Consider the following 27,297-nt stretch of genomic DNA (forward strand, 5'->3'; position numbering starts at 1 on the left):
TGATGAGGAAGGGAGAACAGGAAACCTGGTGCCAGCACGTAGCCTACTCTCCTGTCAAAAAACACCAAGGGGGCAGACTTAACGTCCCCATCCGAATCACTATCAAGTGACATAATATGGCTTCTCTTCATATGCACTGCGAAGAGATTTGGGATTTAACCCAGGCATATTGGTGCACAATGTAGTGATTAGAAGTTGTGCACCGCCATCTCCCAAAATATAAATTTTACATGAAAATTTCTGACCCTGCTTGGAATCGAACCCGGGCTGGTTAGTCTGGAGGTAGACATGCTACCACAGAGCTAACTCGGTGCAGCGATAAAAAGTAAGTTTATAGAAAAATAGTAATACAAAAGAATGAGATTTATTTATAAAGGAACTTCTGTCTCAAATGTTTCATTAATGTTGTTATGGCAAATGAAATAAACAGCTATTCAAGCTATTCTTGAATGAATTAATATGCGTTTATAAATTCAAAGCAGAGAATAATAGTTTTGGTCTCTACAATTGCGAATTACTCTTATTCATTGCTACTATGAAAGTAACAGAAATTGTTTACTGAGGAGATTCAGAACTCTAAATGAATTGATGTATGAATCCTACAATTTGTCACCATTGTGGAAGCTTGTAATCAACTTTGCTTTACAAACAATAGTAGAAATCCAAATGAACTTACCGTTTGGTGAAGTTTCACATCATATTCTTCATTGGTCTGTATTTTTTTTTTTTTGAGGATGAGCCCCAGTGGTGATCAATGGACAGTGAAGTTTACGAATGTTATAGAATTACATGTTATCACAGTTGTAAATTCATTAAAATGAAAACATATTGTTGTTGTTGTTAACTAATACTGAGTTCTTTGCAATAAAGCCTTGCTCTCCAATATTTCTCACACACAGTAAATTGAAAACATATTCTTTATGCAAGATGATGCTTAACTCATATAATCTGATGAAAAAACTACTGACTAATTCTTTTGGAAGTCACATCATAAGCAGACACTTTCAGAACCTCTGACCTCCACGATCGCCAGATTTTAATTCTGTTAACTGACTCTTAGGATATCTAACAGAAAAATTTAAATTATGGTTTATTTAACGATGCTCGCAACTCCCGAGATTATATCAGCATCGCTGGTGTGTCGGAATTTTGTCCTGCACGAGTTCTTTTACCAACTACACTACCTAGACCGATTATCTAAAAGAAAGAGTTGCTACTGCTGTAGAACTGAAGCAAGTAATTATTACTCAGGAATCCAGGATATTCGTAAATATCTTCTTCTGAATACTGTTCACTCCTTACAAGAGAGGCTACTAATGACAAGAAGGAGAAAAATTATAATCATACCTAAATATTACGAAATTAGTTTATATGTGAGTTAACCCCATTCTTTTATGAGCAAAACTGTATTATATATTTTTTTTCTATAAATTTGCTACTTAACGAAGTTAGAAGACTTACAAATCTTTCGTGACTTTTGGATAACCCAACATTGGATTTTGTTGATATAGTTGTTGATGTGAAATAAATAAAAATGTGTGTGTCTATTTTGTACTGAATAGATTTAGAACTATAGCTAGAAATTCACCTCATATACTAATCAAGAAATGAATTATAAGTTCATGTATCATTTTCGACATAAAATACCACCAATTTGATTGATTAATGAGAATATTATAACAAAAAAATACCATAAAATATCTTGTATGTGTTTGCTAATAGTTTCTCAAAGAAGGTGCTAGAGTTTGAACATGAGTAGATCCTGTATGATAGTTTGTGACAAGCAGAGCAGCTAAAGAGTAAGTTTTCTTCAGTAACTTCAGTCTCCTCTGCCACATTCATTTCACCACTGCCCCATTACTACCTCATCTTCGTCTCAATACTCTTTATAGTTGAAAATGGATGTTGAATAAATAATCATACCAACTTACCTCGTGAAGTCTGTCATCTCCATCATGATCATGCACATATGTTTTGCCAACACAATGATATCATTTCCAGTATCATCCCATTTGGCTACTTCACGATCAAACTTCAGTTTTTCACTGCGGAAGTATTCTACTTGCTGAGCTATCTTCTGCTTGTCTTCCTCTGTCATCTTACGCATGGCTTCCTGTAGGAATACAAATAACACTTCACAATATGTCAAACAAGCAAAACATCGAATATAAATTCAATGCAAAAATTATTACCGATTATTATTTGAATTGTCCGTGTGTTTTAATTTATCATCTATCAACTTATGTACATACTGTAGGTGGTTAAAATCTGATCAGGAGTTAAACTTTTATTTGAATTAAAATATATTTACTCATAATAACTCTTGGTAGGTTTGGTCTACAACACAAAATTTTATTTTTCCATCACCATTCTTTTGGCATAATGCAGAAGGGTGATTTGATTAAAACTATGCAAGAGCAATGTAAAAGTAAGAGCCAGAGTTGCATCAACTTCAACTGTCAATTGCTCGGTAACAGTGAGTATGAGGGTAATATAATATATATGCAAAATAATCACAAAATAGAGAGAGACTAGTTTACTGATTGTTGTCACTTTTGAAATCTCTTTACTAACTGCCAATCGCATACTTAAAATTTCTCGCAGATACAATGAGTAAATGTTTTTAATAATAATCTTTATTAAACGCGAATATGTGCAACTTTTAGTCATTTTTATTTGTTCTGGAGGCCTGGCTCAGTATCTCGCAGAGTGAGGGTGATCGTGGAGTAATAGTGGAATGAAGATGATAATGAAGAGGAGATTTACCTCTCACACCCATTTTGTCTACCGCAAATTCCTTCATAATCCAGATGGGGATCGAACCACTCAGTCATGGGCGAGGATAAAGAAATGTTTTTTGCTGTACGTATCTCGGAACTTCTTAGCCTTATGCAGGAGATAAATGTCACTTAAATTTTGTATCACATTATTATTTCAAGTCAGAAATCTTAGAATCAGTTTATTACTTATTATCAATGCACTATACGGGTAATTCACGAGGATTTACCGTCACTTACAGAGCTTATTTCTGAAGACATTCTGAGCAAAAAATGCCACATAAACATTTGTCCTAATCTCAATATTTTCAAAGTTACATTAATTTGAAGTTGTTAGTAAAATACCTTTTTTCTTTAGTTTTAAGGGTAAAAAATTATTACAAATAGAGAATGAACTATTCAGAAGTGTTATTTCTTTAATTGGATAGTGTTCTGAAGCTGAAAATGTGTTGTTAATTGCCTTATACAGATTTTGTTTCTAAATTTTTAACTAAAAATGACATCATTCTTACGTACTTAGCACAAAAATTGTTACAAATCATAAGACTTTAGGAACTTACAGTTTAATTATGCATCCCAATGTACAGTCTTAAAGAATTTACAAGAGTGGCGTGATTTGTAACAATTATTGTGATAAATGCGTAAGAAAATATAATTTTGTAGTTAAAAATAAAAAAAAAAATCTGTACGAAGCAACTATGAAATTCACAACACATTTTTAGCTTCAGAATACTAGCTAATTAAAGAAATGATACTCCTGAATAGTTCATTCTCTATCTATAATATTCTTTTACCTTTAAAACTCAAGAATAATGGTATTTTATAAAGAACTTCAAATTAGTGTAATTCTAAAAATACTGAGATTAGGACAAATGTTTATATGACATTTTTTGCCCAGAATGTCTTTGGAAATAAGCTCCGTAAGTGACGCTAAATCCTCGTGAATCACCCTGTATATACAGAAATGAATGCCAATTCATATTTAATATATTAAAATTGCTATTACAACAAACAAAATAAAGAAATAATAACAATAATAATAATAATAATAATAATAATAATAATAATAATAATAATAATAGGTGGGCCCTTCGACATTTGCAAGTCCAGTCACCCTGTAGTTATGCCCCTGTTACAGAGTAGTAATCTAGTAAAAATGAAGTTGTCTAATCGATAATCAAATGATGTGCATTAATTGACAATGAAATGACCTCATGCTCTCACCATAGAAAACCTTCTCTTTTAGTTTCACATCCCATGCACAGCCTGATCATATTGTATAAAGAAACTGGCACTACTTACTCTGGCTGTGGTGATGCCACTGATATCAGGATACTCATCCACACCATGCTCGCCAGTCTGGGCACTCGCTGCAAGGAAACAACAAAGCTAGCTTAGGACTTGTATGTTCACAAAAGGAGTTACAACATTCCACAATTTTCAAGAATAAAATATACATTGCACATTTCGTACAATGTTGCTTCAGTATCAACTTATCTGCCATCTTAACCAGACAGGAATGCACATCTTCAGAGTTCAAGTGAACTTAACTCAACCAAATACGTGCACCTGATTCAGGTCTTGAAACCGAAAATCTTTAAATCTACTACCAGATTATATTTAACACAATCGCTTCTATCACCGATATACTGTTACATGTATATACAAAGACACATGTACAATGTGTTCTAATGGGTTCTATACAGAAGCTGTGGACGTGTAATTTAGAAGGAAGAAAAAAGTGTTCAAGTACTATTATGTCATATCATCTTAGTTTTCAATATAAGAAGTTTCTGTAAGCGAGTTTACATGCACACACAAACACACAAGAACTCAATGATTAAAATATTACTTCCATGAGTTGTATGTTAAATACATTATACCTATAATCATTATTTAAGAACGTGTATCTATATAAGCATACTTCATTTCTTTTGGGTGTAATGTATCTTTTCAAGTGTAAGCAATGATTATAAAAGAGCTATTCCTGTATCAAAAGACGTTTATTATTTACTCCCTCTGTTCCAAAATATGGTATAGAAAGATGTAATTAATTCTGTTCCAAAATATGGCATACATTTGTTAAAGTTCTCAGTAATATAATGTAACTTTAATACACCTCCTAGATACTTATTTGTTTGATAAATTTACATAAGAAAAACATAAACATCAGATACATTTCATTCTATGTGATGTCAAATTAATAAAAGAAGAACAAACATTGTTTTGACAGAGGAAAATTAACATAAAAACTGCAATAAATTATAACCCATTTCTGTACGACTGTTGAGCCTTAGATGTTCTATTCAAAACTGACTGTGTTGGTGTTACGTTTTCTGCAATAGGAACACCATAGCAGGTGCCCATTTGATTTCTGTACCTAATGAACTATTTAAATACAGTAAAACCTCGATAAGACACGCCCGCTTATTACGCTATCACGTGTAATACGCTTTTTTTTCCGGTCCCTGCACATTTCATATATAACGCCTTTATAAAATACCTGTTTGTTGCGCTCAAGTCCCGCATAATACGCTATTTTTGTGGAATATTTTCGATGTAATTTTCAGCAATGTAGTGTAACAGCAATGAATCATTTTGGCCATTGAACTTACTGGTGCCATTAACCTGAAAAGTATTGCATTCGACCCTTTACCTACGCATTTAAACCTTCATACTATACAATACCCCACCCTCTTGTTACGCTCTCTTATTCGACCCTTTACCTGCGCAGCTTACAGTTACAATAATCCACCCTCTTGCTAATCTTCTCTTTCTCAAGCAACATTCCTCACTCGACCGTAATAAAATTCTGGAAATTTTTGCTGGTCAGTTTGTTATATTTTAGTGTATTGAAGTGTCTGTGAGTGTGATTACAATGATTGTTAAACGAAAAGCGCTTTTTTGTCTCAAAAATTGGAAATCTTACAAAAGTACAATGAAAACAGTACTCTTCATCAGAAAAAACTGTCTGATTCATTAGGAATCCCATCATCGACATTAATAAAAATAATAAAAAATCGCGACTCAATCACTGCTGCGACGTCGGGAGGGTGTAAGCGCAAGAGAGTGAACTGTGGTAAACATGAGGACTTGGAGAACACGGACATGGCAAACAACTACAGTAATGACATAATGGAGTAATACTGTAGGCCTATTACTTTTCATGAATCATGTATTTCAATAAAGAAAAATGCTAATTGTATATAAGTCAACATTAGTATACCCGCGTAATACACGGTCCCGGTTAATACATGGTTTACACGCGGTCCCTTGAACAGCGTCTTATCGGGGTTTTATTGTATTATAATTTGATGCACTATAGAAGATCAGAAACATTCACAATTGCACTGTCTGATAGTCCCTTCATTACTGAACAGAATATCACACCACAAAACATATCATGCACGTATACACATTAATCAAACTTTTTTTGTTTGTTACTATACCATATTTTGGAACGGAGGGAGTATTAAACAAAATTGAGGAATTTTCGAAAAACTACTCTACAGATAATTTTATTTTCTTCCCGACAACAGGTCCACAGCTCCTGTAAATTGTTTACTGCAACACACTGTGTCCATGTGTGTGTCGGAGGGAATGTGTACTAAGGGTGATTCATGAAGTTATACCAGCGCTTATAGGTTATTTCGAATATTATTTTGAGTTCAAAAGGTTGAAATGAGCATTGATTTAATTTTGAATAGTTACTCTGTTATTTTCCAATATGAACTTTTCATAGCTGTGCTTAAGTCTGTTGTCTAAATCTTATACTGAATGGCAGAGAGCGGAGAGTCAGACAAGTCTATGTACACTTAAGCATTTAGATTACAGGCACTGAAGAGAAGAATGAATGTGAATGGCGAACAGATTCCAATAGAGAAGAGGTCGGCTTTGCTGAAGGAAGAAAGAGTAAAGGCTGGTTCACAATAAACCGGGAACGAGAACCAGAATGAAAACGAGAAGTAGAGGACGTGAATATGAAAATTTTTGATTCACAATAAACCGAGAACGTAGACGATTATCCATATCGATATGCATGTCAATAACGATATGTAAAGTCGATATTACGCATTCTGATGTTATTTGTGTATAATTGACCAATGGCGTTCTCTCATGTGTACAAGGCAGCCAACATAAACACAGGTTAACCAACGTCGAAATTTCAACTGAAACATTTCATTAGGTACGGTACTATAAATGTGCTCATGCATCTTTACTATCACAACCTATTTTAAGTCTACCATAACGTAAAATAATTAGTGAAGAAACATTTGTAATAGAACAAAAATGAACACAACAGTAGTTATTGAATTGAAGCATGAATATGTAGTGTGTAATACAACCAATGCAGTAATAAAATATGATTCACTTACGATCGTGTTCAAAGATGCAGCTATTGAAAGCCACGTATTCTCCTTCATTTTCTCATCTTTATACGAGGTGCGCCGCTTATCGTAAACGTGAGGATTTTCCTCAACACTCAATATTAGAATCTCATCAAATAAAACTTGCTCCATGATGTACAGCACAGAACAAAATAATGCATAGGTTATGTCACAGTCTCCTTGCTACAAAATAGCTTTTAGATGGCAATAGAATGAATCTAGTGGGCTGTGATCGGAAACGTGAACGCCAAAGTTGAAACTTGGCCAACTCTCCGTTCCCGATCCTGGGCTCCGGCAAGCTTTTCGTTAATTGTGAATGCTCACATTTAAATGTACACATTTTAATAATTTTACCGTTTTCGTTCCGATTCTCGTTTCTGGTTTATTGTGAACCAGCCTTTAGTCAGCCGACATCGAGAATAACCAAACCAAGAGAAAGAACAGGAATGGTGAAAAAACAAAATTATCCCAACTGCAAGGACAGAACATCAGATATTCAAAGGTCACCACACTGAAATAGGAGATAGTAACAAGGTTAAGAACTCACATGACGATGACCAAGGAAGTATAAACATGATGCCTCGATATAGACGGGAAAGCAGCATTAAACTGCAGAGTAAGAGGAAAGCAAGTCTGCTAAGAAAGCACTTGAATGTTAGGATGAGTGGAACAAGGAGCATGGGAAAAGGAAAGACGACGAATGATGGGGAAAAAGCAATCCAGAAGTTGGGAAGTGATAATAATAAGGGTGAGATTGAAAGAAGTAATTTAGAAGACTCAAATGCAGTGTCTGTTGGGGATATTGAAGATTTTAGAAGTATGAGGATAAAAAAAATCGAGGAATTAAGTCAAATGTTGAGTCGATGAGGATAACGAAAGTGGTGAAAAACTTGGTGGGGGAGAAGAGGTTGATAGAACTGGTATAAACAGTAAGGTATACAGTGAAACTTCCCTTAACGGACACTTCCCAATAGCGGACATTTTAAAATTCCCCTGCAAAATAACATTGGCCCTTATGATAAAATTCTTCCAAATAGCGGACATTCTCAATAACGGATGCGGACACTGAAATGTATCTCCCGACAACAATTAAAACTTCCAAATAATGGACAACGTGAAAGAAAAAAAAAAAAAAAAAAAAAAAAAAAAAAGATGGTTGTAAATTAAATGGAATTCTAACGGGATTCTTTGCAACAATCATTATCGTGGATTTGAACATTCTTGTCCTTTACTGAAGGTAAGCAAGCAGCACAGTTGTTAGTTGTGATACTGTACGTGAGCAGTCCGTACTTTCTTAGTTTTAGTCAAGTTGAGAAAATGTCACAAAAACGTAAACGTTTGTCACTAAAAGAGAACATGGATATTGTAAAGCATAGCGAGAAGGAGAAATTAAGTGTTCGTGAGCTGGCCACAAAGTTTAATGTGGGAAAAACTAAGGTTAGTGATGTTCATTTCATTTACAAAACATTTACTGGTACGATTTCTCTCTGGATGAATACTGTAAACAATCTCACTGTCTACTATACTGTACCATAAAATATAGTATTGAATATGTATGAGAAATTTTAATATACTGTATACATACTAACGATTTTCTAAATAGTGGACACTTCTCAATAGCGGACATTTAATTTTTCCCCGGCGGTGTCCACTATTGGGAAGTTTCACTGTATATGTTGTCGTTTTCTAATGCCAGGCGTTTGACAATAAAGTCATTTGACCTCTTGCACTCCAATATTTTTCAAAGGTATTATCATGGCCAGCCAATGAAGCACAGATTTTGAAGTGTTCCGAATCCATTTCTTGGTTTCAGTTGCACAATGGGCAGTTAGGGGACTGATATATTCCAATTCTATGCAGGTGTTTGGCCAAACAATCATGGCCTGCTGCCAATCTAAATGCAGCTACAGAAGATTTTCGTGGTAAATCGGGAATTAACTGTGGATTATGATGCAGAGAGTTCCATTTTTTCCCTTGAGATTGTGTTATAAAATTTTGTTGTTGTTGTTGTTTTCTAATGCCAGGCGTTTGACAATAAAGTCATTTGACCTCTTGCACTCCAATATTTTTCAAAGATATTATCATGACCAGCCAATGAAGCACAGATTTTGAGGTGTTCCGAATCCATTTCTTGGTTTGAGTTGCACAATGGGCAGTTAGGGGACTGATATATTCCAATTCTATGCAGGTGTTTAGCCAAACAATCATGGCCTGTTGCCAATCTAAATGCAGCTACAGACGATTTTCGTGGTAAATCTGGAATTAACTGTGGATTTTGACGCAGAGAGTTCCATTTTTTCCCTTGGGATTGAGTTATCAAATTTTGTTTGTTGAAGTCTAAGTATGTAGATTTAATAAATCTCTTCACAGAGTAATACATAGATTTAGTAACAGGTCTGTAAGTAGCAGTGTTGCCCTTCTTTGCTAAAGCATCCACATTCTCGTTTCCCAGGATTCCACAATGGGATGGTATCCATTGGAATACAATTCTTTTATTGAGTGATATTAATTGAGAGAGCATTTTAGTTATTTCTGCTGTTTGAGATGAAGGTGTGTTTAGAGACGATTGATAGAATAGCTGCTTTGGAGTCTATAACCGCATTCCTAAATTTATTGATGTGGCATAGAAGATTCCTGAGACTTTCACTTATTGCAATGATTTCTCCATCAAAACTTGTTGTTCCATATCCAAGTGATCTATAAAGTGAGAAGAGACAGCACGTAACACCTGCACCGGCACCTTGTTCTCTGGAGATCAAGGATCCGTCGGTGTATAAATGAAGCCAGTTTTGTGGAGGTACCCAATATTAATTGTCTCTAAAGACAATTGTTTCAGTATTTCAGTGTTTACTTCTGATTTCAGTATTTCTTCTGTTAAATTTAGATTATATTCTATATTTAATAGAGTTAAAGGGTTTGGTTTAATTTGTAAGTTTTCTTTTAAATTCGGGATATTGATTTTCTGTTTTAATTCTTGAACAATGGATATGAAACTTTTTTGAGTTTTCAATCTACAGAGAGGACTGTATGAATGCCAATTGTTTCCTGGTATAAAATTTTGTTTGTTGAAGTCTAAGTATGTAGATTTAATAAATCTTTTCACAGAGTAATACGTAGATTTAGTAACAGGTCTGTAAGTAGCAGTGCTGCCCTTCTTTGCTAAAGCACCCGCATTCTCGTTTCCCAGTTTACAGTTTCACTGTATATGAATTAGTGAATAAATAATGAATAGCAAGAATAGAGTAGGATAAGTACTAAATAGACGATGGACTGAGCAGCAAGAGGGGAGATAGCTGGTGGAAATAGGATAGTTTTAATAAAGTGTACTGCAAATAAGTTTTATTTGTAATGACTGTTAATGATGAAGTCATATATGTGAAAATGAGGTTCACAATTACATGTAAGAAATGCAGTGACGAAATATATATCATGTACCACATCATGTGCACTTAAGTCAATCAAATGGGCCATTTATGCTGCCTCCATAAGTTCTTCAGTGACTCTAACACTGCTAACCATACAACATTATGTTAACTGCTGTTAGGGAGACAGGAAATGCAGATTCTGGCTCACAAGAAGTTTCTCCTCAGGCCAGTTATAAGCAGTCCCATCTGCCTATTCATAATCTTGATTACCAAAATTTCCTTTCATCCATATAAATGAGAGGACGTATGTCCAAAACTTAATATTTTCCTGTACGTCTTAAACTAAATATGCAAATATTTTAAGCAACAATGACAGTGGAGTTTAAACAATCTTACGTCTGCTGCTGGTAGAGTAAGTCTGGTCTTCTGCAGGCTCAAATTCAGTATCTGTGTCTAAGTCTTCTGAAATCTGAAAAACATGCACAAATCTTACTGCTAGGTGACTAAATTCAGCACAATGAGGTACCAATATGCTCTGTCCATGACTTCCAGTGTCTGTCGTATGTGATGGGCATAAAATGGGTTAGTTCCTACTATCTCCAGATAAGGTAAACTAACAAGGGGAGATTTTTATTTTTTACACTGGAAAAGGAAGAAGTCCAATTGAAACACCTTCTGAGCATGTAAACACTCATAATAATTAAAGATCCCACTGATACATAATTCTCACAGTGATTTTTTATTTGCCATGTTATCTTCAGTACAAAATACCCACCATTTTATTTTTATCGCTCTTAAAAAACTGGATCACTCTTTGTTCATATTAAACCTGTGAATCTTCGATGTAACAGAATAGTACATTATGCAACGAGCCTATAATGGTAGTAATTAAGACGCAAGTATGATTGTTTATGAAACGAGCGCAAGCGAGTTTCATAATTTTCATATGAGCGTCTTAATTACCATTATAGGCAAGTTTCATACGACTTTTTATGCTCGACCATATTTCTAACTTGAAAGTATTGAAAATTAGGTCTTTTTATGGTTATGTGCGAACTGACCTGAATTGTGAGAGTGCGCAGACGCGAAAGTATTGAATTTTTTCCGAGGCCAAATGTCATTCACCTTGGCACAGAATAAGAATGAACATTAGTCTGATATAACCTGGAAATTGATTTAGAATTGAAAAACGAGATGACAAATTGAATTTATTTGAATATTATTTACAATTAACGCTAATTATTATAGTAACAGAACATAACCTTCTGCGACAGTATTGGATTTCCAGCCTCCGTGACTTTTCGCTAATTGTCTGTCGATTGCATATCCGAGAATAATCGATATAACTGTACAAAGCTGACTTGTGATTGGCTGAAGACCTGTATTTTAATGAGTAGGTGTACTTTAATGACATGCATTAAAGGACTGCTACCAGGTGTATAATTACTACATTTCGGCATGGTCGAGCACAAAATATAATAACCACTGCTATGGAGAAGCCATAATCTGGAAGCAATACTGGTATATCTCATTACACGAAGAGTATCCTAAAAAAAAATTAATGCACCCAATCAAAACATTAGAGAGATAATAATGCAATAGTAAATAAAAGTTCTGTCGCTTTGCTTTAATTCGAGTTTTTTAAAAGAATTACTGCCATAATTTCAAACTTTTTTCTTATATTTTCTTCCAATGCATGGACAAGAAAGCAAATTCTACCTCATTGAGCTTCTAGATCAAAACGGGGACGAGCTATACTCTTACATTTGCTCCTTGTTTCTATGGTGTAATGTTCATCGAACTCAACATCTTCGGGGTCGAGTTCCTCATCCGTCTGAAGAGAGAAACAATGGTGACAATTAGTCTACCAAACTTCAGTATTCTCTGCTACAAAACAAATTTCTTTCCATGATTCCAAATTTAAGTTTAAATGCTCAATATATCCTTCATTTGAAAATGTTCTATTCCGTATCTGTTAACAGCTATTTCCAGGAAAATGTTGAATTTACAACATACTATTTAATTTGTGGTACAGAATTTGTCTCACCTAACAAATTACCTTAAGATAGTTAAAGGCCATTCTTAGATACTGTATAAAAACAATCCTTAATTGATGTAATCACGTTTGTTTGTTCATTCCCAGTACCCTGAACTCTTAGTTATGAAATATACGAGGATGAATAAAATTGCCAAGGCAAATTGAATACCCTCCTCGAACAACACTGTAACTCTCATATCTGTATCAAGATAGATGAACATTGTCTGGTGAAACTCTCATGACAATATGGAACAGGGTTTAATTGATGACAGCAGCACATTAATTTACAAACGTGCAAGTAACAGTAATATGAGAGAATGGCATAAGTTGTACAGAATGAACCATAAGTAATGTCATTAATTTAGGAGGCTATTCTTTGAGATATTTCAAACAAAAAAGTTTAATACAATTTTGCTCGTTTTTGCTTCCTTTTCGAGATAAAAATTGTTTTATATGAAACATTGCATAGCATGTTTTGGGAAAGCCATTGACTGAATTGCCAATATGCTCTGTCAATTTAAGGGGTTAAGTACAGCTTACAGCAGTAAAATTTTGAAAATATTCAACATATTTTTCCTCCATTATTGTATCTTGTACAATAATGAAAATTGGTATGTATAAAACACTGTCTTTCTGCTATACGAAAAAAATATTTTTACGATAAAAAAAAATTTTTTTTTTCAAAATTCAAAATGGTGGTAGTTCACTGTGCAGTGATTAAGCATTTCCCTCCTAACTCAAAAACTTTTTCATGTTCTCTCTTTTTTATTTTATTGCTGAAACTCATGTTTGCAATATCATGCTCAACTATATTCCTTAATAAATTACATATTTTTTTATTTTGTGTTAGAAGAAAATACTTATTTTTGACCATTTTTTAAAATGAATTTATTTTTTATCAGACAATCTATCAAAGGTAGAGAAGTGATCTTGCATCATATTGTAAATATGACATTCATAAATACACATAAAAAATGTAATCACAGAATGTTGGATAGTTTTTGAGTTATGTGAGAAACGCTTCATCACTGCACAGTGAACTGAATTTTGAAAAAAAAAAAAAAAAAAAAGTAATTTTTTTTAATCTAAAAATATATATATATTTTTTTCATATAGCAGAAGGAAGTGTTTTACACATACTAATTTTCATTATTGTACAACATACAGTAATGGAAGAAAAAAATGTTGAATATTTTCAAAATTTTACTGGTATAAGCTGTACCTAACCACTTAAGAGAGCATTGTTTTATGATAATAAATGATTTGTCCTTTAAATGTGCAGAACTTTGATCCGAACAAATGTACATTAAAGAATTCCTTTACAGAACAAATTTCTGCACATTTAAAGGACAAAACTAAAATTCTTTCAATTATTTATTATGATAATACCCTGCTCTCTCAAATTGACTGAGCATATTGGGAATTCAATCAATGGCTTTCCCAAAATAAGCTATGAAAAATTTCATATAAAACAATTTTTATCTCGAAAAGGAAGCAAAAATGAGCAAAACTGTACTAAACTCTTTTGTTTGAAATATCTAAAAGAATAACCCCCTAAATTAATGACATTACTTATGGTTCGCACTGTATATAACTTTCAGACCAAACAGATGAGAATCTAAACCAAACTTTCAGTATTTTATGGTTAACAACTAATGCTATTATAGTAGAACCTCTATTATCCATGATAGTGAAGTGGGTGTGCTGAACGATTAATCGAAAAAATCAGATAATCCATACTATAAATGACTTTCATAAATTAAATGCAAACTGCAGTTTTGTAATTTTCTCCGTGGTCATGTGTTTTAACATGTTAGGTAGTGCATCAGAAGCTAACTAATTTAAGTCTAATTATCAATGTCGTGTTTTTAAGGGTCAAGAAAACTCCCTATGAAAGCTGTGTGGAAAGATAGGAAAAGTATAAGTCTCATGTTACAGATTTAAGTAATTCTAAACTTCATCCTTGTTTTTTTTTTTTTTAATTAAATCTCGCACAGTTGTAACTCCAATCTCGTATTCTGATGTGAGATGAATCAGTTCCTCTTTTTCAAAACCCTGAATTATTTGCACTTTTCTTCGATACTTAGCACAACAAGTTTTCTTTTGGCACTTGTGGGAGACGTTTTGCAGAGAAGTTAGACAGGTCATTCAAAAGTTGATCATACTGTGTAAGGACAAAGGCTTGTAATAACACTGTCTAGAAAAAATACGTACTAATATGATGTACAGTACTCAATATTTTTTCTGCAGCAAAAAAAAAAGAGAGAGAGAGAGAATGACAGACGGATAATCTGCCAATCAGTTAATAGAGTGATGGATAATCGGAGTTCTACTGTGTTAACAAACTATACTACATGCCGTTACAAGGGCTTTGGTCCACTACATTTCGTCCACTTTTTCTTTTGTATACCGACACATTTGTCCATTTCATGATTTGTCCATTAAATTTTGTCCACTGACCACTTAGCCCATTTTCATGTTTCGTCCATTATGTTTTCGTCCACTGACTATTTCGTACACTATGGCAAAAAAATAGATGACATGAAACATATTTCATTCGGTGAAAATGTAATTTATTTAAATTTATATGTGTTGTTGATGTAAATGCTGTTTGTATTCTAAACATGATTAGTAATCATTTTCTTCTTCCTGAAGATCTTCATCAGGGTTGATTAATTTTTTATTTTTAATCTATATGAAATTACTCTCAGATATGTTTCCAGCCAGCCGCCATTCTTGTAGTCTTCATACCGTGTAACCATTTCCCTGATGCATTCATGATTATCGACGTATGTCTGACTTAATGGTGCACGGACTACGTGTGTCCTCCCAACAATTGAGTATTATAATGTAACATTGGTTGCCACCGACGTGCATATACAACCTCTGCCATAATTTTTAATATCCAAAATAGAGAAGATATACAGTATATTCCTACTTTTTAATATCCAAAGGAAAATGGAACGTATCTAAGAAACAGACGACAATGATGACAATACCTTGTGTTGTATTTTATTGTAGGTGGGAAACACAAATATGCAATCTAAGATAGACGAAAGATTATGGACATAAAAGATGTGGATGGACGTAAATTGTATAGACCAATCGGTTGTGGACAAAAGAAGGTGAACGAAAGGTAATGGACGAAACAAGTTGTGGACAAAAGATGGTGGATGAAAAGCCCACAAACCCTACATGCACATGGTATAATCACATGTTGCTTAGTAACAACGAATCACATTGCATATTACTGTTGTGCAATACGTTATGCATAAAATATCTATCTGCTTCAGACTTTGTCTACTCTGGGATTATTTAAGACAATGTTCAACCTTTTGGAAAATATAGAACATCGATTATTTTTATAAATAATCGTCATATATTTTATATTAACATGTTATCATATTTGTGGGATGTCATTTACTTGGGGAAACCATCTTTATTGTTCCTGAAATATTCTTCAAGACAATTTAAAACTTTTTAGCAAATATGATGTTAATATTGTATTTGTAACTCCTCAGAAAAAAAGACTGTGCAATTTTACTGGAAATGAGACATATAAACTCTCTTTTACATACCCTGTTCATAAGAACAGCACGACGAATTTCCCTCACACCATCATAAACAAGTCTGGATGCATCAATGAATTCATTCTCGTCTACATCTTTCGGTGGATTGGAAGACAGAGCATCTACTGCCACTTCCACACGCTGAGCAAAATTGGGCATAACTGCAAAAACAGAAGACTTACGTTACACAAGACGACGTAGGCATTAAAGTTTCATCACTTTATACAATTTGAATTAAAACAGATAAAATAGCGAAAAAAACTGCCAGATAATAATAATCATCATCAGTGTTCAGTGTGAGTTAAAAAAGTCAGCATTGCAACATGACTTATACTTTCTCATATAGAACAACTGGCAATATAACTGTTTTATAAATACTAACTTTCAGTTTTTTTTAAAGCAGACTGAATAATAAATAAATAAAATAAAATAAAATAAATGGAATAAAATAAAAATTTAAGAAATAATCCACTTTTATTTGGATGCACTGTTTCTATCATAGTATTTTTTGTTCATGCAGCATACGAGTATAATAAGAAAGTAAGACATAATTCCCCAGACAATATATTATATGCAAATAAACAATCAGAATATATCCCACTGAAAAGTATTTTTCAACATAAATACAGAGCTATTACTATATAAAAAGTATTAAAATGTTCGGATAATTGCAGGAATTTGCCATATTCAATTTCATACCTTGATCCCTCAGCACTTTGACTGCTTCAAGTACTCGTTCGGTGTAAATTCCTGGCTCGTAGTTATCCATCTCTGCTCCAACCACATTACACACTCTCGAAGACCTTCCACGAATAGCACCTGCTGTTCTGTCAAGTGTGTCAGCATCGCCTTCCTGGAGGGCCAACACACACTTATTCACATCTTCCAGAATGTGATTCTCTGAAATATGAAACATAAACAAAAATTGGCAATTATGATACAACTTTGGGTTTCTTTACACTAACTGATTTTAATTCCTTACACAGCAAAGCTTTGATTACTCTTGTTTCTACTAATTCTCATTTACAATTTAATACTATTAAATTCGACTACCATAGAAATTTTACCAATCATCAGTTCAGCTTAATCATGTACAAACCCAGAAAAAAAAGGGCCGCTTTATTTTACTAAGTTCAAGATAAAACGCATTGCATATGTACAGTAAACATGAGTGCCTAAATGTATGCTACATGTGGATACACATGCACGCATGCGCACAGAGAGAGAGAGAGAGAGAGAGAGAGAGAGAGTTGGTTTCCCATGTTTTAATGCCCATATTTTTTCCTTGTGGTTCTTGAGTGTGTTTTTGAGTATTTCTGTTTCTGCTCTTGTTTTAAGTATTGTTGAAAGTGATGACTGAGAATTTTATTTTGTTTTTGCAGTTTTGTTCCTTTTTACCAACGAATCTGCAGTACTGTTACAGTACACAATCATATGAGGGAATCATAGATGTGTATTTTCTTTTTCCAATATTCTAATTACTTTTCTTACTTCTACTGCTGCTTTTTTTTGGCAGGATTATTGTTTGATGTTATTAATTGTAGATGCTTTTGAGTCTAACAGAATGATGGCGTTGGTGAACTCTTCTTGACTGATTATGAGATGTTCTGGGACAAAACGTATAGCTTCTGTTTCTGCATCAAAATTGGTTTTATTGTGGCCCATAGGCGGAATAATGTGGGGGGGGGGGGCATGGGGTGGCACTGTCCTCCCCAAACTTGTCTGAACTCTTTTTTTTTTTTCTATTAACGTTAGAAAATATTGAATTCAAAAGATCTTTTTTCCTTTTGTCTATGAATAAGTTTCTGTGCTTAAATTGACGAATTAATGTCTGCAGATAATGCATCTGGACTATAATATTTATTTTAAATTTCTGAATGTTTAAGAATTTCTATATCTCATTTGAGGAATGGAAGCACTATAATGTTTCTTTTGTAACAGCCTATACTCATGTGTTACAAGTCTGCAGGTGTTCAGGCCGCCACTTGGAGAAATATGAATAACATACTGCACAACAATGCAGAAAAAAGAAAAGTGATCCTGGTATATAATGTGTAAACTTAAAGACGAGATTAAATAAAATAATTAGAGTTTACATTTCATATGATATCTTCAGGAAGGTAAGCTCATACAAAAAAGTTTCTGTTAGCACTGTTACGTAGTTTTATTGATGTATGCATGTGTTTCTGTACCTACGAGAGAGAAAAAGAGGGAGATTGTTTTAAATTATGCCCTATTCTAATTTGTAGTAGACCTACAGTTCAAGCCCTAAACAACTCGGTCCGAAACATTGCGGATATGGATGTCATCATCATCATCATCATCATCATCATCATCATCATCTTCCTAACAAGTATTAGGCCAAGTGGCCTGTTACGGTCTCAAACTAGAATTTTCAGTCCATCTCTTCTTTGGACAGCCTAGAGATCTTTTGCCATATGGATGGTAATGAAGCAGTGCTTTTGGAATTCTGCATCGATTCATTCGTTCGAGATGACCCTTCCACTGCAGTTGATATTTGCTGATGAACTGCATAATGGGTTCTATTTGAAGTTCTTGCATTAGGTCCTCATTTTTTTTATGATCCCGGCGAGTATATCCAGCTGTTGCTCTCATAAACCTCATCTCACTTGCTGTTATTCTACTGACATCTTTATTCTTCACAGTCCACGCTTCGCTACCATAGCTTAATACTGGCTGTGCTAAGGTTTTATACAAGCCTATTCTTGTGTGTCTTTGTACTAGTGAGGGTTTCATGATTTTATTAATGATCCCCATTGTTTTATTATATTTACATATTTTTTCAGCAATATCTACTTCATCATAAGGTGATAGTGTATAGCCAAGATAAGTGAAGGTATTTACTCTTTCTATTATTTTATTATTCAAACAGATTTTGCTTGGTACAGAGAATTTCCCACAAAATGACATGATTTTCGATTTTTCAATATTAATTTCCATGTTATATTTTTCACTGACCTTATTTAAATTGTGTACTGAATATTGTAAATCATCTTCAGTTGATGCCATGAGAACTAAATCATCAGCGAAAAGTAAAGCATCAAGCTGCAAATTTCGATTAATTGGAATAAATCCATATCGTGTCTGTCGCCAATCTTGAATGATTCTATTTATATATATAATAAACAAGTCAAGTCTCAACAGAAGCGGATATGGATGTAACACTGAAAATACCTTTATTAAATGATCATATTCCGATATACTGTACCACAGTCAAGCTATAACGGGGGAGGAGGTAAATGTTGTCCTCCATAACCCCATTATATGGGGATTCTATGGTTTAGCTTTGCCCCTCCAAGGAAACGGTTCTCTCTCTGCCTATGTGCCCTACTGTTATATAGTGTGAAAAAAGTGTATTCCTGCTTCTGCTTTATCTGTTCTGTCTACAAGGAATCATCTATTTATATGTGTAGCCATGTTGCTGGATATCGTTCTTCAATTGTCTCTAATGTCATTTGTTTTAATTCTTCTGCATTTGTGTTCACCTTTTGTTTTACTCTGTATTAAATCCAGATGCATATTGTGTTACATGCTGGAGTTAAATAAATAAGATAAGTCTTATTTCAGAAAAAATAATAGTAATCTCAAGAATCAATAACTGAAACCTGAAGTAACAAATGTAGCTTACCTGACACAGCTAAGAAATCATCAATTGTGGTAATGTCATCCACAGCTTCCGTGAGAATACGAACTTGGTTCTCCCAAGCATCACGGAACACATCCATATTTTCTTGGGCCACTTTGGAGCGGGGTCGTGCAGCCAGGATACGAGCAGCATTTATCACTTGTGGACAAAGGTTCTCGATCTGGGCAGCAGCATATCTCACCATCTTCACTCCATCTTCATTACCAGACATGCTGCATGCTAAGTTAGCTACCTGTGAAATGAGACAGCACATTTCTCAGTAATCACAACACACACAGCACCAGATTCAAAGCTGAAACACATTACTTTCGACTTTATCTCATATTTTCTTCTAAATCCCAGAAATGGAACGAAGTTATGTGCGACAAGTGACCATCAGACTGCTCCTAAAACCTCAGAGCTCTATGTACGAAAACATTATTTCGTGGTTCTTATACAGTGGAGCTTCAATTACTGTCATCTACAACTTTCATAATTTTTGCAAGCCCAAACGTCATTTGCTATATGAACTCGTTAAATTTGATTACCATCTAAATTTTAATAATTTTCATATTTTCCAGATCACAACACACACACAAAGATAAATAAATTGAAGAGAAAATTAAATATTTATTTTTATATGACGAGGGCTGGAATGAAAGTAATGGTAACACTTTCATACTGCAACAAAGAAACATTAGATGTGTAATGGGGGTCTAGGACGTTTCGTCACCGGCTAGTTTAGTCACTGGCAGTTCGTCACAATGAAACTTTGGTCACAAGTATTTTTTCGTAACATGTGATATGTTCGTTACAATGACAACTTGGTCGCAGTATTACTTGCTGCCAATATGAATGAATAAATATTGTAATCTTAAAATTTTTATTAATTTTATTATGTTTTCAATATAATATAAAAGTAAAAAATGCCCTGCTACGTTATGTCCAAGAGACCGTAAGTGGCTCAATATATCATCATTGTACTCCCCATATTTTTCAACAATTCTCTGAATTCTTTTATCTAAGTCAATGTATTTCTTCTTTTCTTGGGTGGAGATATGCCACTTGCCATTCTATTACCACGCTGATTTCTGCCATCTCTCTCAGAAGGAGTGCCCGAAGATGATATAGTGAGGGGTGCGCTTTTCCCATTAAAAGGTTGAGTCGCCTATGCCAAGCCTCACAGTTTGTTGTTTTTGGTAATTACATTAAGGTCTTATCATAGCAGTTCCATATGTTCGGTGGGAAAAGGGGCTGTTGTCTCCAACTACGTATTGTTATATGAAAATATCATGTGATACGAATCGCCCAGAAACAAAATTATAATGTGTTATGGATCATCCAGTAACAAAATTGTAATGTGTTATGAATCGTTCTAGTGGCGAAAAATTTGTGGCGAATGATCCGGATCCCGTGTAATGGTACTTTAATAGCTTGTGTGGCAGTCAGATGCACAGACAGACAAAGTTTTGGCATCATTACACGAACCTATGAGGCAGTGATGTTATGTCAGCAAAGAGAATTGCTTTAAAGAAATGTCTACTGAACATAAAAAAAGAGTTGTCGCAAATATGCAATGCTGAAGATTGCTGACAATATCTTTGGGAGAGGTTTGCACTGCCCAAGTATTATCCTACCAGACAGTGGCATGATAGGTACCTACATTTCGCTACAGTGTGATGAATTAGATTTGTTCAAGATAATCTGACATCATTTTGAGATAATGACGACGAAAAATCATTGAAAATCAACCATATTCTCCAAATACAAACCCATACGACTTTGATGTCTTAGTGAAGATGAAAGAATTCCTATCCTGCGTCCTGAGAGTCTAGTATACTATACCATACTTCATGATTATGATATAAGATGTTATGTGCAGAGACACGAAGTATAGTATAATATACTTGTATTGGTGCCTTAACTGTAACCTGCAGAATTTTTTCAGCATTTCTCCTCATGTTAGTGACTTTCTTATAAGTGTAGAATTATACTGAACTTTAAAAATAAAACAACAAATGTCTCAGGACTCAGGAGGTTATGTGACAAATCTGCAATCAGTATGGTTCTTTTTTCCTAACATGAAAAATAATGGTTGTTGAGGGCATTCATTACATTCCCAAAGTTAGACATGCTGTGGACATGGACTGAGACTAATCACTAATCTTACAGACTCTGTCTCCAGTCTCCTTTGGTGAGAAGTTGTCAGCTGAGTCATAACTCGGACATTATATATAAAACCAGAAGAGTGGAAGAAAATACATGTACTTATCACTCACCTCCACAAGTTTGTTGGCATGTTCAGTGAAGACCAGTGCATACTCCTCCACTTCTTTCTCATTGCCTGCTTTAGCAGCTTCAATTAACACCAACAGAGGAACATTTGTCTCCAGGAAGCTGCAGAACAAAAAGAATGCTTTAATTTACCTATCTACCCAGCTGACTAATTTCAGTCTATCCTCATATAAAAGGAATTAGAAATTTCATTTATCAAAAGGAACTTCAGTCACATGTGTATGAAATCAATAACTATGAACATGAGAAGAGGGAGATGGAGGAAAAAAAAAAAAGATTTGAAACTCAGAGAATAGTGATGAGATGTAAACATGAGTAAATAAGAAAAATTATTAAGATGAATGGTGGCACTTTACAATTAAGTCACTAGTGCTTCTCCTCTTGTCTCAGCGTAATTGTTACCAAAATTATCAATTTGCTAATCTTGTAATAATATATCTTCAGCTTCAGAATGATACCTCGTAATAAAGCGATTCTTGTACCACTCCATGCCTGCACTCTTTCATCTCCCTTGCAGTTGAGCTAATGTTTTGTCTGATATTATAATGACGAAGACATGTTTCTTTTCTATCTTTCTGTTACAATTATTCGTTAATAACGATGGAATGAATTGGTTTTAGTTATGTTATAAATTACAATACACTTACTTCTCAACAATATGTTGGTTATATATGAAGTCCACTGTAAATGAAGTGTGTTATTTTCCAATATGTGGATTGGTGAGAATTTATTTTAGTGACTAGATTTTTGTCAGTGTTTTTCTGCATTTGATGAGAATTTTTTCTACTACAGTGCATCTTCACCATCATGCCCACAATGATTGACTGGCCGTGTGCCCGGTGGGAGACAGTGTTTCTGCTGCTGAGATGGCAAGCGTGCTCGTGCAACTTAACTCGTTAAAATATACAACGGAGCTTCATGCACAACATCTAGTTCTCTGATGATCAATATCTGTCATTCTGTGATACTGCATGTTCATGCAGATGAAATCAAACTTCATCATAAAAAAAGATCGATCGGGGATCAAGTTCTTCATTACTTACCTTTTCTATGTATTTACCTAATTACAAAAATTAAGCCCGAAATTGCAATCTTGGGGCTGTAATTCATGACACGATGGAATTCTGTATGGTTTTCAATAATTTTGTTGCCACTCCCACAGATGCTTCAGAAATCCCCGTCTGCTGTGCTAAACGTCTGAGAGACTTGCATAGGCTACGCTCTAATTCCACAACAATTTCATCCAGTTTTTCCTCTGTAAGAACATAGCACTTTTGTAGTCTTTTTCTATCATTTACAGAACCTGTTTCGTTGAATGTATTAAATAATAATGTTTTTCTAGGTGGTACTGCCTATCAGGAAATTTATGTCTGAACTTTCGTCTCGTTGAAGCGCACGATTTTTTATTCTTTTTATTGTATATGTAAATATGTTTCCTTAATGAATATCTGTTTACCAGGACGAAATGATTTGTTCTCTATCTCAACTAAACGAATACTGCCAAAGGCCAAGTTACAGATAAACTGTTTTATTTCTAGTCTTCGTAGTGTTGATAAGAATGGAAATGGTCTTGACTAGCTGCGTCAGCATACATGTCGTCTTAGCAGCAGAAGTGCGGCCTTCCACCAGCAAGTAGCTGGTTAATCATTGCAGACAGGACAGCAAAGACGCACTGTATTTAATTCTCTGTTAAGCATTTTTACATATTAGTAACTCTAATCACTGCAGCCATTACAGCATTAACTACTTAAAACCTAGTAAACCTAGTAAAATAAAGCAACTACAGGAATACAAGAACCTTATAAAATAGAAAATACGTTAATTAGTGAGCAGAACAAACATCTGCTTGTTTGTGAAATGCAATACCCACCTGTCAGAAACATGGTCAACAACTGCTTTCCTCAGTTGGCGCCGCAGATCACGTGTTTTGCGGCACATGTGATCCAGAGCTCGTTCCAAACCTTCACTCTGCTCTTTAGTTCCCATCTGCACAACAGAGCAACCATTTAGAGTTCATTCAATACAACCACACAGAACTTCGACATTTGTTTAGCATTATAATGTTTAAAATTTCAAAAATAAAAAGACAAAAGAAGAGTAATCGAGAATTACAGCTAGAAGTTTATTTCCTGCGGATTTTTTGTTTCACTCTGAACCATCTTGACTTGGCATACTTTTAAACATTACGAGAGAAAAAATATCTTTATTAATATTGCTTTGAAGTGATGGCTCAATATGTAAAAATTAAATAAATTTCAGATTTATTTTCATTATCAGATGACGGATTATCATCATTATTATGTTATACATTTAAATTAAAACAGGGGAAGTATTACTTCCATGGACCTAGTACCAGTACCTTATTTTTAAATAGCTTTTGTATGTATTTATTTACAGAAATATATTTATAGGTAAACGTACATACATAAATAATGCAAATTATAATTCTCATTAGTCTTTCTTTCACATTTTGTGCAGTTGCCAGGAAAGCTATTTCTCATTATTCTGTGGTGCTGTGTTTCCAAGAGGATCTTTCTTAAGTAAATTTTAAGTAGAAACGTTATTTTTATTATTATTAATTAAGCTAAGTTTACATGACACTAGGTTTCCCAACTAATTTTCTGAAACTGATTTCATGGAAGTAATTACATAGGAAGCTCTTTACTTGGAGACATTTGTGTATAGCCTACTGTAGTTTCATGACAACTTTTGTACTTTTATTCACTGCTATTCATTTAAATGCTACAGTAGTAGCAGCGATGTTTTAAAAATTAGAAAAGAAGAAAGAATATAGTCTGAACTAGGGCATGGATAAAGAGAAGATCACATTTAGGATGTTCTGCAACCTTATTAAAAGAGATAGTTGTAGAAGATCCCAAAAGTTATCATAATCATTTAAGATTGACTTTGGAACAGTTAAATTTTTTGCTTATTTTTAATGTCTGAACCAATGAAACCCCACAAACACGTTTGTACTGCATATAAATCAAGACACTTAATAATTTCTTTACTTCCTCACTTCATTTTGTAAATCAATCCACAGATCAGAACGTGTTTAACCTCGAAACTACAAGTTTCATTTCACGAAAAGCTGAAAGCAGCCAAAGCTTTCTAGTGTCGTAACTCAGTGTCACCACTACATTTCACGTATGCACATACAAATAAAAACCAGTTGCGAAACCTAGTGTCATCATGTAAACTAGTCTTTACAGAAACAAAATCTGGAAATACTATTAGTTTCTTGCTGTTAATATGAGAATACGATGTCAGATTTCTTTATTGTAATAGACATACCTCAAATTATGAACATCAAGAGTTTTGGAGCCATCTTCTGAATAGTTAAAATCTCTTTAAAATTTAAACCGTTACAAAAGACTGTCTCGTCAATTTTGTCAAGAAGGTGAAGAACAGTTACGAATGCTGATGGCTACGAATTTTATTTCGTAAACTTTAAAATCACAGAACAATTTAGAGAGCTATTTAACAACGTATTCAGTTGCTAATACCAAGTAAACAGTACAAACTCTTAGCAATGCAAAATCTAATCAATATTGTAAGTTTATTAATAAAAATTCACAAATGTTTTAAGTCTAATTATGTCAGTTGTAGTAATTTTTTAAAAACACAAGTCAGAAAATAAAAGTACTCAAATTGGAGGAGGAGTAAGATTTGCCTGGATTTGCGTTTTCCATAATGAATCACATTATTGTAACATTAGTTTCATAAGCGGTCATTATATCTTAAAACATATTATATCAAAGACTTATTGTATGAGCTGTAAGCTGAACGTATTGGAAGTTCTGTGTCTTTTAAAAAAAATAACCATTTCCTCTACGTAAAATATCAACTAAGATTGTCCAAATACAATACCTATATCGTAAGTTAATTTACAACAGATACATATTTTTCTTGTTATCTCTAAAAGAAAGTCAACCATCCATGAAGCTTCAATGTGTTTCATTTGATTAATACTGAAATCTAAGTTACATGTTTCAAATGTTAAACATAAACATAATTGGAGCCATGTTTGTTAAATTTATTACATCCTAGCTACATCTGCAAGCTCTACAGTATGGTTACCACCACATTTTCAACATGTGACAACACTAAACCAACCACTCACACAACACTACAATCATAATACTACAGCCATGTGTTTAAATACCCTCTGCTTAGCATACAGTGTACAGGTTTCATCTGTCTTATAAGTGGCAGCAGATGATTTTGGTTTATTGGAAAATTAACGTATTTCATTCTACGAATATTATCATTAACATTCACCACTACACTGAAATGACACCAGACTTGTGGTCTTAAACCATTTGCCTTCTGATATTCTAACGTCACTTGGTAACAGATAGTCCCTATTCATGAATCAGGGGAACTATCTGTCCAAAAGATGCATTAAAATGCACTTAGAAAAAAAAATAACATACGAAGCAGAAACAGCAGTAAATTGTAGTAACAATCATTTCTCTCCTCTAACACGCTAACTTTATAACCAAAATCTTCCACTTTTACTAGTAGGGCTCTATAACAATAAAAGAATGTCAAGAAAGAAATGCTAGTTGTACATAGGAAGCGGTGCAACTCTGGAAGAATCACAGGCTATCTGTGTAAGAATACAATACTGTACACATATCACAACTGTGTATTATAGGAAAGCCTTCTCCGTTCTTGAGGCATCACCAAGACATCTAAAGACAACATTGTAAGTGTCAGAAGAGAAACAGTAAGTGTATGTTCAACAGTAACAAAGAAACTTGGTTCTGGACAAAGACGGTTTGTTCACAAAAGTGCAACACAAAGAGGCATTCACATATGATTCCTATAGCAAGTCACAGAAACCAAACACACACACACACACGTGTATACTTACTGAACACAGCATCAGTTACTTATAGTTTAGAGACAAGTAGCGTCAAAGTTAGTCTTTAATGATGAAGAGTTAGATACTTTGTTGATTGTTAACACTTCCAGAAACCTGAAATCATACACTTTACCCGCCAATGGAGAAGAATAAATTTCCTTAATATAAAAAATGTCAACAAAATAACTTCACTTCTATTCACAAGCTCTGCTGAAAGTGAAATAACATTTATTTTGGTTTCTGATCTAACTAGTGTTTTGGAGCTAAATTAGCTCTGTCAATAGTGACAGACTACAAACTACAGAAGAGCTTGCGTTCCAGAAAGACTATGGAGTTCATTCAGTTTATT

General features: G+C 34.0%; 1 protein-coding gene across 2 annotated transcripts in view; it reads right to left on the minus strand.

The window, feature by feature from the left end:
• Positions 1-27,297, minus strand: part of alpha-Cat (catenin alpha) — an 87,608-nt gene that overhangs the window by 31,804 nt on the left and 28,507 nt on the right. The window contains exons 8-15 of one of the 2 annotated variants that reach the window (XM_069816765.1): positions 23,949-24,064; positions 22,063-22,180; positions 19,787-20,036; positions 16,837-17,037; positions 16,147-16,298; positions 12,295-12,364; positions 4,080-4,147; positions 1,932-2,113 (exon numbers count right to left, since the gene is read on the minus strand). In XM_069816765.1, the coding sequence (XP_069672866.1) occupies positions 1,932-2,113; positions 4,080-4,147; positions 12,295-12,364; positions 16,147-16,298; positions 16,837-17,037; positions 19,787-20,036; positions 22,063-22,180; positions 23,949-24,064 (1,157 nt within the window). Of the gene's footprint in view, positions 1-1,931; positions 2,114-4,079; positions 4,148-10,926; positions 11,000-12,294; positions 12,365-16,146; positions 16,299-16,836; positions 17,038-19,786; positions 20,037-22,062; positions 22,181-23,948; positions 24,065-27,297 lie in introns of both variants that reach the window. The other variant, XM_069816758.1, reaches the window with a different exon arrangement.

The sequence above is a fragment of the Periplaneta americana genome, chromosome 2 (genome assembly GCF_040183065.1).
Source record: "Periplaneta americana isolate PAMFEO1 chromosome 2, P.americana_PAMFEO1_priV1, whole genome shotgun sequence".
Lineage (NCBI taxonomy): Eukaryota > Metazoa > Arthropoda > Insecta > Blattodea > Blattidae > Periplaneta > Periplaneta americana.